Source organism: Mercenaria mercenaria, chromosome 12 (assembly GCF_021730395.1).
Source record: "Mercenaria mercenaria strain notata chromosome 12, MADL_Memer_1, whole genome shotgun sequence".
NCBI classification, from domain to species: Eukaryota; Metazoa; Mollusca; class Bivalvia; order Venerida; family Veneridae; genus Mercenaria; species Mercenaria mercenaria.
In genome coordinates, this window is record NC_069372.1 from 24,095,924 (window position 1) to 24,110,098 (window position 14,175).

At 37.8% G+C, this 14,175-nt stretch overlaps 1 protein-coding gene across 1 annotated transcript; it reads left to right on the forward strand.

Moving 5' to 3' along the window:
- The first annotated feature begins 1,601 nt into the window (after positions 1 to 1,601).
- On the forward strand, positions 1,602 to 9,595 carry LOC123533684 (endonuclease domain-containing 1 protein-like). The gene is made up of 3 exons (XM_045315457.2): positions 1,602 to 2,247; positions 6,628 to 6,908; positions 7,446 to 9,595. Exons 1-3 carry the CDS (start codon positions 1,951 to 1,953, stop codon positions 8,536 to 8,538), a joined length of 1,671 nt encoding a protein of 556 aa, XP_045171392.2. The 5' UTR covers positions 1,602 to 1,950; the 3' UTR covers positions 8,539 to 9,595.
- Positions 9,596 to 14,175: the final 4,580 nt, after the last annotated feature.

Sequence of the window (14,175 nt, forward strand, 5' to 3'; positions counted from 1 at the left end):
CGCACATAGGAACACTTTCGGAGATTTACTAATATCTTCAGTAGTCGTTATCAGTGTGATCTCAATATCTTGTAGGTAATCAAATTATGAATAAGAAAGACATCACTGCTCTGTACTTGTCTCACTTAACATGCTCTACAGTTGTCCTGTAAGACAAATTTCGCCGGGGCGGCGTTCGGCAGGGCGCCATAACGACGTTTGTTGTTGTGACAGTACGAAATAACAAAATGGCACAAATCAGCCACCAAAGGAAAATAACACGAAATATTTAGTCTACAACGAAGTGTTACTTGAAGAAAATGCTCACTGTTACCCGACCCCCTTGACCCCCTCCCCAACTTTCAGTCCATCAGTGAGTCCTGTGGCACGATGTGTAACTTTAAATAACAAGCTTTTTCATGACATATAGAAAAAGGGCAATATGCGTGCGTCCGTCCGTGCGTCCGTATATTGTTTTTGTCCAAATTATAACTTTGCTGTACATCTGGAAAATACTTTATGCTTGCCTCACTGAGGCGGATTCTCGCGAGCAAACATAATATCTCTGTCTGGAAGGTCAATGTCACACTTGACTGAGGGGGATTGGCAAGGGTTATGCTCACAAGAATCCATCTCACTGAGGCAAGCATATTTTCTCAGACGGACGGGCAAGATTGCGCTCAGTCTATCTATATGTCATAAAAAAAATCATGTAATTTAAATATCACTGATAGATTCACTGATGGGTTGAAGGGTTTGGTTGGAATAACTTAGATATACAAATGAACATTTTTATATGGATTTGTCTCACTTACATTAGATTTTGTAAAGTAGTAATGCTTTCCCTGTGACTTACACTATATACATGTTTACATTTCTAGAAGCTACACAACCATTATTTTGTGGATCAGTTAATAATGATGTTACATGTAAAGCTAGAATCACACTGCCCCGGATGGGTTTGCGGATTTGTTCCGGATAACATTCGTAACGCATCCTAGAACTTAGAACTCTTAACTCATTCGTAAGTCATCCGGTGTATCCTTTCAGAAATCGGGGGCATCCGAGGGCAAGGGTGCGAAGTTTTGAACATGCTCAAAATTTTGCCACGGATAATATATCCGTAAGGAATCAGTAATAAATCCGTTACAGTTCTAAAAAGATCGGTACAGATCTTAAAAGTTCGTAACAACCCGGAAGACAATCGCTGTAACAAAAAGAACGAGTTATTACGGGTTTTTCCGGTTCCAATTAAGTAAGTTAAGGTTCTGTTGCCATTGCATTAGATATTTATAACGCAAAACCCATTTTTTTCTGGAGCAATCCGGGGATGGGAATCCGGAACTCATCCGCGAGCCCATCCGGGGTAGTGTGATTCTAGCTTAACAAAACTCCTCGATGTTGTAGAGGCCGTATAAGAATTCTTCGCGTACTTTGATTTTTGTAAAAATGTTTTCGCCGAGACATTACTACGCTTTTAGTTAACATCAAGATAATTATCTTATTAATAACCATGTTCTTTGAATTTCATTCATGACTGCTCTTTGGGTTATTAACAATAAATGACACGTTACTTGATGATTATGATTTCTAGAAATTCGACTTAATTTAAAAAATAACCTCTGCTGTCGCTTAGAAAGATATCACATCATTGAACAACATAATTCATAATACAATGTATACAAATGCTACAAGGTGGGAAGGTCGAAAGTAAAGAGTTCAAAAGTTAACCATTGAGGCGGGTTTAAGTAGAATTCAACAAAAACGATATATACGTATAGACGTATTGTATTTTTTATGTTTTCTGTTAAAGTAAACAAAAATACTTATAAACAGAGAAATATTAAGCACGTGGCAAAAGAAGAGACCGCAGACTTCATTTTCTCTCAGAGTGAAATTGTCTACGCAATATATACAGGATTTATAGAATTTATTTATTTTACACCATAAGTCAATTACTGAGACAGAAATATGCATGTTGATATTTTGTTGGCTTTAACACTGTGTGTGCGTATTGCTGAAGGTGAAGTTGTGAATTCGTTCAATAAATGCCGTTCATTTTTCTACAAACGTTCGCCTCCTTCCGGTTTTGAGTACGACGGACTCTCAGAAATATGTCAAATGTACCAGATTGAGAACAGATATCATTTTGCTACGTTGTACAGTTCCGAAGACAGAGTGCCGATCTACTCAGCATACACACTGGACACGTTCTATTGCCCGCCGAATCAACCATCCAGAAGAAGTAAATGGTTTATTGAACCACAGGTTAGTACTCGAAGTTTATACTTTTTGGGGGTGTCCCACCGATGTGCAAGTTACACGGGGTGAAGAATCAACCTAGGTGAACGTGAGTCTGAGAATGATTTCAGTCACGACTTGGCATCAAGCAAGTGACAAAAAGGCTGTTTTATTTGTTAAATTATAAGACACGGATTAGTGCTTTACTGTTGATTTGTTTCGCTGCATAGATGTATCAAACATTGCAAAGTTTTCACTGGTTACCCGGTGGGGACTTTTTCATGTTTTCTAGGTGGTTCTAGGTCCAGCTGAATATGAAAATGGCCATTCTTGTATCATTTAAAGCAAAACTGCACACACATCGTTTGGCCATACTTTGATCATTTATACTTAATCATGTATAAATTACCATGCCTAAACATGTCATTATTCGATCATTTTCTATAAATGCTAAAACTTCAAAATCAGTCTCATTATCTACTATTATTATTTTGTAAAAGATATGGCTTGTATTTCACAAATAAATACAAACTGGTAGATATCAAAATCCGTATTGCACTAGGTGGTAATCTGATTCTGTATTTTGTGTGTGTCGGGAATATTATCTTTGATATCTATGACACGTTGAATAAATAGTTCTTTAATTCTTTCGGCTGTGGTAGTTTGAGACCAGGCTGTCGCAGATCCAGTCAAGCCGAATACAACATCCCAGATCACTAGATCTAGCAATTGAAAATAGGAGCAGAAATTTGGTTGATGTTGAGTAGTTCTTGCATTTTTCAAAGACTGAGTAATTAATAAAGCATATTCAATTACAAAATAACAATTAGTTGGCATTATTTCAGCCTTTATACTTTCCGTGCATCCTTTCTGATTGACATGTCTACAATGTGCATTTCTCTGGGCTTATTCAGTCTTTACACAACATGTTATTTATGCGCTAAAAAATAATCGGCTGTTTAGTAATTCGATTTTCCAAAACCTCCAAGTAGAATTAATAATACTCTTTCAAACAAGAATTCCGTGCACGATCGAGTAAGCTTGGAACCAGCATTTTGAACAGAAGCATCCTGTCGTCTAAACATAACCACTAAGGTAGAAGGGATTATTCGCCAATGCATGCATATTGCTTCACGACATTTCCCTTTACATTTCTAGCTTAAGTTTAAAGATATACAAGATGCATCTTTCAGTAAAACAGTTTAGTAAAAACGACATATTTTTAGATACTAACTTTACCACATCAAATGAATTTAACTAGACTAAAATATATAAACAAACTGTGTTTGTAGAGCTACAGTCATAATTAAACGCCATGTATAACAGCCATTTGTTAAAAAGAACTTCAGTTTCAGCGTTTAAACTGTGCAATAACTAAACATATACTCAGTTCCAAAAGAAAGTGTGCACTTTTTAAGTTTAAATATTTCAAAAAATTCCCCGACATTTTTGTTTCATTTTTTCATACACTAACTCTCAGGTATAACTCAAAATCTAAAATGCACACCAATTTGTTTACGAACTGATTTAAATTTTGGTACCAAACATTATAAGTTTTCTTGAAAATAACCGAGAAAAAATAACAGAAAACTAAGTGCACACTTTCTTTTGGAACTGAGTGTATATTAGGTGTATACTGTTTTAAGTCTAAAGTAGAGCAATGTTTGTACACATAAACATGATATATTTTTACTTTTAGAGATCTTATGAAGTAAAACTATTCATATTTAGAAATACGAATATGTGTCTAATATATCTTTAACTTCTTAATGGCATCAATAATGCTTAATGACATTGATTATCTTGCTAACCTTCTTAATTACATATTTCTAATGTGACATGATATTCTTACTGTGACATAAAATTCGTGTCACATGAATAATGTAATGTCACATTAACACTTATCATGCTGGACACAATTGATTCTGCCTTGATCATGATCAGCGTGCACATCCATGTAGTCTGATCAAAATCTGCACTGTTCGCCATTCTGTCAGTATGTTTTTGGTAAGCACCCCTTTTAACAGTTAATGGTACTGTCCAAATTGAAAGGTGGACAAGTGCATTATAGAAATTTAGCAGGGTAAGGTTTAAGATTCATATAATGTAAATGATCACAGTATGGTAGATATAACCCAACTTGTACGCGTTTATTATATTCCATTATATTTATATGTCGTTACCTTAATTCATTGGTTGAAAGTATTTAAATATAGTATTTCAGATAATTTTCGCAACGTAGAAAAAGACTTTTAACAGATTTTGATTTCTGCAGATTCGTATTATTTAACCTATTTAGTGCCACGACATTTGTGTTATACCACACTATTTAATTAAACAATGGTAAAAGAGAAAAAAACGTATCCAGTACAAACGAATTAAAAAATTAAGTTCATTATCAGGTGTACCAAGCTGGTAACTTTTACAGTGCACCCCACTAACGGCTTACGTGTGATTTCTACTTATATCTCGTTTTAACAGTACATATTTCAAAAAAATATATATACCCTTATTTACGACTGAAACCGTAATCTTCGAGATGTTGCAGATTAGATTGCTATGTTACGTATGTGATGTCAACAAGTTGTTGACAAAAATAACTTGTTGACAAAAATATAGATTTAGGATGGTCTACCCACTTAGAAGAAATTAAATACATCTTAGAAATATTTTTACGCTAGGAAAATATAACTTTTAATGTTCTTTGAAATAAAAACATTTCAAATCAAATTGTGTAAAATGTATAAAAAAAATGTTAAAGTACAGGGATGTAACGGTGATGCGTGAAAGTAAAAACTTGGTCTGTAACACAATACTTGGCATTCAAATATTTAGCACTTTTTCAATGTTGACATTCAAATAACTACAAAGGCCATCTTCTATAGCTTTAGTTCCAATTCTCAAAAAAAAAAAAAAATCTAGAAAGACCGGAGAAAAGTATCAAAATTTGCACAGTGGTAGATTGGACCAATACAAGACCTCTTTGGAATTATATTTTTAGAACATTCTTAGAAAAAAGCTGTTTTAGTAAAATTTAGTTTTTATTTTATTCTTGATACATATTTATGAATAAACTGATTCATACCTACTCCTAAAGTCAAGTAATGCATTTACATCAAGTGATGTCGATTTTCCCATCAGTGTGTCTGTACATCCGTCCGTCCGTCCGTACGTCAATCAAACGACGGAGAATTTAGTTTTTGGAAAATTATTTGAGTAAGCCGACGCCCAAATTTTACCATTCTTTTACGTTGCGTTTCAAGTTGTGTTTCAAAGATATCTGTGGTGAACTCTCGAAACCCCTCACTTTTAAAGAGAAAAATCTTTTTTGCCGGAAATATTTATCTAAGACCCCTTAAACACGCACATAATTCACCATTTATGTTTATTTGGGATGTTTTAAAAAATATCTAGGTGGAGGACCCACGTGCCATCCTCACATTTATACTAGTATTTTAAAACAACAAAACAATACAGTGTTATTGCATAGGAAGCGTCGTTTGAGGCCCCTTTCACACGCTCAGGAATCTACATTTTGGTTGTTTTTATACGAAAACTATATCTCGGGAGGGGAACTCCGAACCCCCTCCCCCACCATTTTTATAGGAGACATTCCCTCCTTTTATCTCTCTCTTTTGTGCGTAATGTAAAAATGAGCACATCCCCTGAGGTAGAAAAAAAAACTACCAAAATGCGTTCCGTTCCATGATCCTTAACAAATCATACGTACCCTTGCAACGCATTTTGTCGCTACCAAAACTCGGGCGATATTGCATGGTGCTGTGGTTCGTTAAGAGAGTGCCAATGGCCCAGCACCTCTGTCTTCAATTCTCTAGGTTTCTTACGGGGTTACCTCACCCTTAGTTCCGAGTTAAAACCCTATCCTGGGAACACAGGTGCTATTTGTCCCATAGCTGGGGTCTGTTCATAGGCATCAGGGCATATCCACACACCGGTGGGCCTGGCATGCCACATGTCTGTGGACAGACCTCCTCCGAGTCCCCTGCAGTTTTGCCTGAGGCCGCAAGGTGCTCAGTTACCGTGTGACGCCAACTTGGAGGTACTGCAAAAGGGCTTGTCTGCAGAGAGGCTATGCACTGGCAGAGAAGACTTACGCACTCGGCTCCTTTTTCACCAGAAGGCTAACCAGCGGTGGAGGCTGAAAGCGGAAGGTGACAAGCACACAACACACAGCACACCACACTTGACGCATCAGCAGACCAATGCCACACCATTTTGGTAGTGTATACCAAAATGCGTTGCTACCATTTTGAGGTGTAACAGTGCTGCTTGATTTTAATTCTGTATTGGTCTAGAGGAAATGAATATGTCTGACCAAATTATGGGGTAGGCATTTTTTTTTCGCCAGTCCGTATAGTTCAATTGATATATTTTCATCTGTTTCAGTTGTCTGGTCTTATATATTCAAAACATATGACAACAGAGGGTAATGCAGCAGACAGTTATAAGATAGAACAAGCGATTAACATCGACTATCCGAACACCAGCTACGACCGAGGCCATCTTAACCCAAACTTTTACCAGGGTAATGAAGGCCGTACTGCTACTTTCACACTCACGAACGCTGTTCCACAGGATCCTTGCTTTAATCAACAAATATGGAAAGACATGGAAAAAAGGTCCAAAGTCATTATGGAAACGAGGTGCAATTTTTATGGCGCTAGAAGGTTAGTGTGTAGTTTAAAATTTAGCCAACGGCCTTCACGGCTCTGATGTCTTTTAAAGGCACTAACTTTCAGATTTTGTTTAAAAATGATAGTTCTTTAAAACTAAAGTTTGGTCATATTATGAACATTAGAAATGAGTTTTTGTTTCTAAACTGTCTTAAAAATGCCAAATCAAGAAAAGAAAAAAGATGCCCTCGTCGAGAATCGAACCCGGGCCGCCGCGGCAATAAAAACTTTTACGCTCTCTTACCAATACCACCCGAGTTTAAAATAGAAGCTACACATAGAATAAAACCCGGTCAAAAAAAGACGCGAAATGTATCGTTGTTGATTCGCAAGCGTTGAATGAAGTTGAACACAGCCAGTGCCTTTATCGTGAACATTTTATTCAACAGATATTTACTGATATAATTTTGCGGTGAAAGAAGTCATTTGGATCTATATAACAACAGAATATGCAGAGTTCCCCTCAAGTATGATTTATGCCAAAACATTCCGCTTATAAAGTGAATTGTTTAAGGTATTTTTCTCTTACAGGTACTTTGTAACTGGTGCTGTTCCGTCTAAAAATAAAATTCCCTCCGTATTACATGATAATGAAGGAGATCAAACGAGGGAATATAACAGAGTCAGTGTGCCGTCGGGAATGTGGACTGCTGCCTGTTGTGACTCTTCAAATGCAGTTTATGCCGACGATCGGGATAAAGGTTTCTCTTTTGGCTATTACGGTGACAATGTTCCGGACTCTTACGTCTTTCCATACACAATTGACCTATTAGAAGAAACACTTGCCACTAAATATATGGTAAACACGTTTGAGATTTTCGCTGACTCATGTTACTCTTCGTCAAAAACCACTGAAGTAGTTTTAAGTGAGTTGTCTATCCCGGTAGAACGTAAAATTGCAGAAACACTTGCTAATATGGGAGATTCTAGTGAGTCGTCACTACGGCCTGCTAAAAGAACATTTATAGGATACGTAAATTCAAATTTACATGATAATGAGGCATTCGCTAAAAATAACTGGAGACTCGCCGATGTAGATTTCGGATTAAAAGAAAAACGGAGCGATATTCAGAATACGCGCGATTTGTTGGCGCTTTTTGAAATGACGACTCTGTTAACATGCGCAAGTAATAACAATGTTGGAAAGCGTGAAGTTTACGACCTCGCTAACGAAAAAGGTGACGACTATGTTGTTGTTCCGACTTTAGAGTCGACGCTCAGTGCTACTGGTTCCCGATGTAGACAAGATCACCCTTGCGGTTATCACAAGAAATCTTACCAATGGTGCTATATCGACTGGAGTAGCAACTGGGATTACTGTTGTATTGATGCATGCGGCTTTGAACAAAGCACGAGCTACGCATGGTGCTATACAAGTTATTCTAAACACTGGGCGTATTGTTCACAAAGAAGTTCCATGATATCTGTTTCCGGTAAACAATGTAGAGCTGACCATGAATGCGGGTTACACGGCAAGTGGTACCACTGGTGTTACACAGACACGAATAACAACTGGGACTATTGTTGTCAACCTTGGCATGAATGTGACAATCATGAAAAGAGCTATAAATGGTGCTATTATAGCTACATGAAGGAAAGCTACTGGAAATATTGCTATTACTGAGGAAAATTTCTTGAACTATTACCACTATTGAGGAAACATAATCGAAACATTACTACAATTTAGGAAACAATAAGGAAACTGTAATGCGGAAGTTTCATCAACGAATCAGTTTTATAGTAAAATGAGGGAAATATCTTTGCAATAAATACACAACTTTACTAGTTAATGACCGTGTCTGAGCCCATAAACTTTAAGTCTAAAAATTTAAATGCAGGGAAACATGTAATCAATAACGCACATTTATGTTTATATGCCAGGCAAATAACTATTCATGGTAACCAGTAGTTTACTTAATATCTACAAATAAGTACTGATTTTCCTGGAATTTTCACCCCTTGTCCGCCATTTTATCTTTGGTCAGGGAGGCTGCCGTATTCGCGTAACCCAGCAACCCTCAACCAATCAAACGAGCAATAGTGAGCCAAATCGTTCTAAGTATATTTTGCCCGTGGACCCCGAACTTAAGCTCCTTTAGTCCTAAATATTTGAATTACTTTTGGACATCCCCTTGACCATAGCAGCCGCTTTTTTGTCAGGTACAATTTCCTTGTATGATTAACGGTCTGTCACTGTATATATTAATATTACCATTCCAATTCTAATGAAAGTCCTTAAGCGCGTGTAGTAGGATTAGATCAAGGTTACTGAGTGCTTATAAAGGAGTGATTCGTTCGCACATTAAAGGTATATTAATACGATATAGGCCTGCGAGGCGATAAAGGTATTTTATACATAAAAGGTACAAACTGAGGCAGCGCTCATCATCCATCCCGGCCCTGTCCCCTTCCGAGGTTATTTCTGAATATTGCGAGGCTCGTGACTTATGTGTTCTGTAAGATTGCTTGATCATCAATTAATGTTAGAAAAGTAGCGCGCCCATAGATGTATACAGTGACAGACCTGCTCCCGCAGCCTACCCTGTAAAAATCACCGCATATTTCCATATAATCATCAGGATTGCACTTATGAATGTTTATATGTTGTGAAATGAATGATGAAATGAATGTAGAATTAAATAAATGAAATCAAATAATACATTTTGTGATTGAAAACTGTACTTGTGTTGTGATTTAAACTTCGGTAAAATAGTGAATCGGGTTTATGGCCTCAAGTCCAAGAAGTCCGTCGTTCTGTTTTTTCCTCAAACAGAACCGCGTTAGATTTAGGTGGTCAGCAATTCTTAACTAATATTTAACTCCCGCATAACCTCTTGCCACAAGAGGGTCGTCACACTATCACACTCTCCATAGCTTTCGCAGAAGCGGTGGTTCCAACACCGCGGCGGATGAGGATTCGTCGCAGAAGCGGTGGATAAATATGGCCGGCTGACTACATTTACGCTGTCATCGGTAAGTTGTCTTATAAGCTTTTCCATATTTTTTCACGTTTGACTGAAAACAACCAATGAGACAGATGCCCACATACATACTCTTCCAGCCGCAAACATTTGTTTAGTACAATTCCTCATCATTTATGTAAACACTTCTGTACAGTTTGACGAGGGACTGCCGTTTTTGTAGAATTTCCATTAAAATGGTAAAATCTTGTTCAAAGCGACCTCTGAGCACGTTTGCATCAAATCGTAAGTATGGCGCTGTTAAACAACAACTATTTCTTCGTAACCGTTGGATTTTCATTGCAGGCATATAAAATAATCGACCAAAATTGATTCAGTGACGCAGTGTGCGGTCGGTACAATTGCAACGCATTACGCAGTGTCAGATTTCTTGAATGTCCGTTTCGGTTTTCTAATTGAACTAAGCTGAACCTGCAATTTTCATCTGTGTTCTCTAAGGAAGATGACACCTCTCATCCCAACCTACCATCTAGTAAAATCCCCTCAGCTGGCACCATCAACATCACAGAGAAAGGTGTTTAAACTTCTACAGGGGCTAAAACCACACAACATCTGCGGGATCAGACAAGATCTCTTCTAAACTTCCGAAGCTTGCCGCTGATGAGCTGACACCAGGGCTTACAAAGTTCTTCAAACTGTCTGTCGACCAGGGTCAAATACCATCTGACTGGAAAACTGCACTAGTTTCCGCTGTGTTTAAGTAGGGCAAGCGCCCTCTCCTTCCAAGTACCGTCCTATCTCCTTGACCTCTGTAACCTGTAAGCTCCAAGAACACATCATCTTCAGCAACATCATGCCTCAGTTTGATTCCAACAATATACTCACTGATTTCCAGCATGGCTTCCGAAAGAATCGTTCCTTTGATACCCAACTTATTCTCACTATAACTGACCTGGTTAAAGGCATCGATAAAAGAAGATGCTATTCTTCTAGATTTTAGTAATGCATTTGATAAGCTTAGTCACCACCGCCTCCTACAGAAGCCAGATCACTACGGAGTCAGGGGCAGCATTCATTATTGGATCGAAAATTTTCTGCACTGTCGCACACAAAAAGTAGTCCTTGATGGTGCTATAGTCTATAGTTTAGAAGTCTCTTTAGTCTCATCTGGTGTCCCACAGAGCAGTGTTCTTGGTCCTCTTCTCTTCCTTACGTACATCAACGAGTTGCCTTCGAGAGTCAGATCAGCAGTCCGACCTTTTGCAGATGACTGTCTAATGTACAGACAAATCAGGAGCCAGGAAGACGCCGGACAACTCCAACGCGATCTTGATTGTTTGCAAGACTGGGAACGTGAATGTCTCGTCATTTAATCCTGACTAATTGTGAAGTTATTCACATAACCAACAAACGAAATCCATTTGACTTCACATACAACAACTATGGACCCCGCCTGAAACCTACAGAAGGCGCTAAAGATCTCGGAGTCACTCGATCTCTCTTGGAAAACCCATATAAATAACATCACCAAAAAGGCCAACTCATTTATCCGTAGGAACATCCGCTCAAGTCCACCAAGTGCCAAAGCAACAGCCTACAAGACATACGGCCATCCCTAGATGGAGTACGATTCCACTGTGTGGCCTACGCTGATAGCCACATCAGCCAGCTGGAGATGATTCAGCGAAGAGCTGCAAGGTTTGTCAAAAACGACTACCAACGAACAAGTTCAGTCTCGAATATGCTCCATGAACTCAGTGGGACACACTTCGGCACAGACGCAATATGTCCAGAGTAACCATGTTGTACATAATAAGGCATAATCTTGTCGACATTATTCCTGTTCCTCCTCTACGGCAATCAAGATCAGCCAGAATCCACAACCAACAGTACAACCAAATCTACTGCCTACCAACACAGCTTCTTCCCAGCCATTGTTGTTCTTTGGAACCGCCTGCCTCAATGTGCCGTAAATCAGCCTAGGCTAGAGGTCTTAAAGGCTGCTCTATGAAATACAACAACACATTCTAAATGCCAGTCTGTTTTATCAGTTTTTTAAACTGTGTACAAAGAGAGATTTTAAGTCTTTTCAGATGTAAATAATTGTCCCTTGCGGCTGCGCATGTACATATTTCAATCAAATCGCGTGTATACTCTTTACTGAGCATTGCATATCTTTAAGACTTAGCCTTAAATTTTTAGTAAAAAATCAAACAACACCAAATCATAGGCAGAAAATGTTGTTTCAAATGAAAATTGAACAGCATATAAAACATGTATATTACTCTACATAACAACTTCATTTAACTGATATTTACATAGAATTCCAGAAAAGGGCTGCATAAAGGGGTCATTCATTCGCTGTTAAAAACTTTCCGTTTTCAAAGAACTGTTACATATCTTCGTTTCGATGTCCCAGTGCTGAAATTTCAAAAACTAGGTTGAACGTAGTTTTCAGCAATTGTATATTTTCATTTCCTTTAAAATGGTATTCAGTGGTATTCATTTTTAAAGGGGCTAGGGGCAACTTTTTGAGAATATTTTAAGTATCCATCGCACGGGACAGTACGGCTCAGGTAGATTTTTTTTAAATATTTTTAGTCCAAGGGAAATAAGTCATACAAAATATCATGTAAAATAGTTACAGAGTGAATTCCCTTGAACAGCTTGAAAAAGTTTCGCATCATCGGGAAATTTTTTATTCATAATAACAAATAAGTATATATTTATATATAATTGGGGTCGTTATAAAGAAAGCTGTACCTTGTTTTCATTTTCTTTTATCAAATTCGCTCGTTAAAATTTCGATTTAGGTCACGTATTAATTAACCTTTAGTCTGCTGGCTGCAAATGATTCTGCCTTTGTGACCAGTGTAGACCAAGATCAGCCTGCGCATCCGTGCAGTCTGATCATGGTCTGCACTATTCGCTATTCAGTCAGTAAAGTTTCAATCAGCACCCCTTCGATTAATAAATGGTATTGCCAAAATTGAATGACGGACCAGTCCATTTTAGAAGTATAGCAGGGTAAGGGTTAAGAAATATTTCTAGCAAGCTTCGATGAAGCAAACAGCAGCAAAGGTTGACTGTCTAAGTCTGATTTTCTTGACAACTCACTTGTTCCTAGTGACGAGGCATCGATGTTTACGCTTCAAGGTACAGCACTGTAAAGAATCCCCGTGTACATGTTCAGTTTACATTCAACTGCAGTAAATAATGACCAAGGAAATTTTATCAAAAGTGATGTCAACAAAATGACTTTAAATCCTTACCATGAACACAAAATAACCCATAATAAACAGTGAACACAGTAGTAAGTATCCTAGAGCTATGTTGTCGTCGCATACTCTTTAGCCTGATTTTGCCTTTGCGACCTGTGCAGACCTAGACCAGCCTGCACGGACATGGTCTGCACTGTTTGCTATTCAGTAAGTAAATTGTCCGTGAGCACCCTTTTGAATAATAAGTGGTACTGCGCAAACTGCATGATGGGCCAGTCCATTTTAGAAATTTAGCAATGTAATAGTTAAAATTTGAAATTACTTCAGATTTTGAAAGCATGAGATGATACTATTATGGTCTCCGATTGGTTCAACTGTAATCCGAAGGGTTAACTAAATGTTATTCTTTATATTTAAAACTAGCTGTCCAAATGTTAAATTCTACTTTTTCAAAAACGTAGGACCTTCTGAGTTGTGGAAAGATCTCTCGTTGGTTAAGTCAGCCAAGATTGTGTTCTTTTAAACTTGAACACATTTATCTCCCTTTAACCTTTAAAAGGTTTCATCACTAACTATTTTGTTTTAAGTTTTTGACTCTTTAAGTAAATGTTACTAGCACACGTGTGAGAAATATTGCGACAAAACTGATTTGTTCTTTGCTAAGATAAAACAATATATTTTATGCCAGACTAATTGAACTTTATACATGTACAAACGGTATATAAAAATTAAAGGATGCAGACTCAGCCTAACGAGATATGGACAATGCCTAGTAGATATACCATATCGGTAGAATGTTGCTGTAAGACCCGGCACCGTATTCATGGGATAGTTCAAGCCTTGAAATTGGCATGGCAGGTACAGTCAAACCTGTCTATAAAGACCACCCTTGGGAGAGCCAAAATGTGATCTTTATTGGGAGGTGGTCTTTATTCACAGGTTAAAATACACTGTAAATGCTAAAATGGGAAACAAAACACGTGGTCTTTAGAGCCAGGTGGTCTCTGTTCAGAGGTGGTCTTTAACACAGGTGATTTCAAAGAACGATGCATTTCGGTATTGGCGAAAAATATTAAGGGACTTGAATATTTTTAAAGTTTTATCACAATATGATAATTC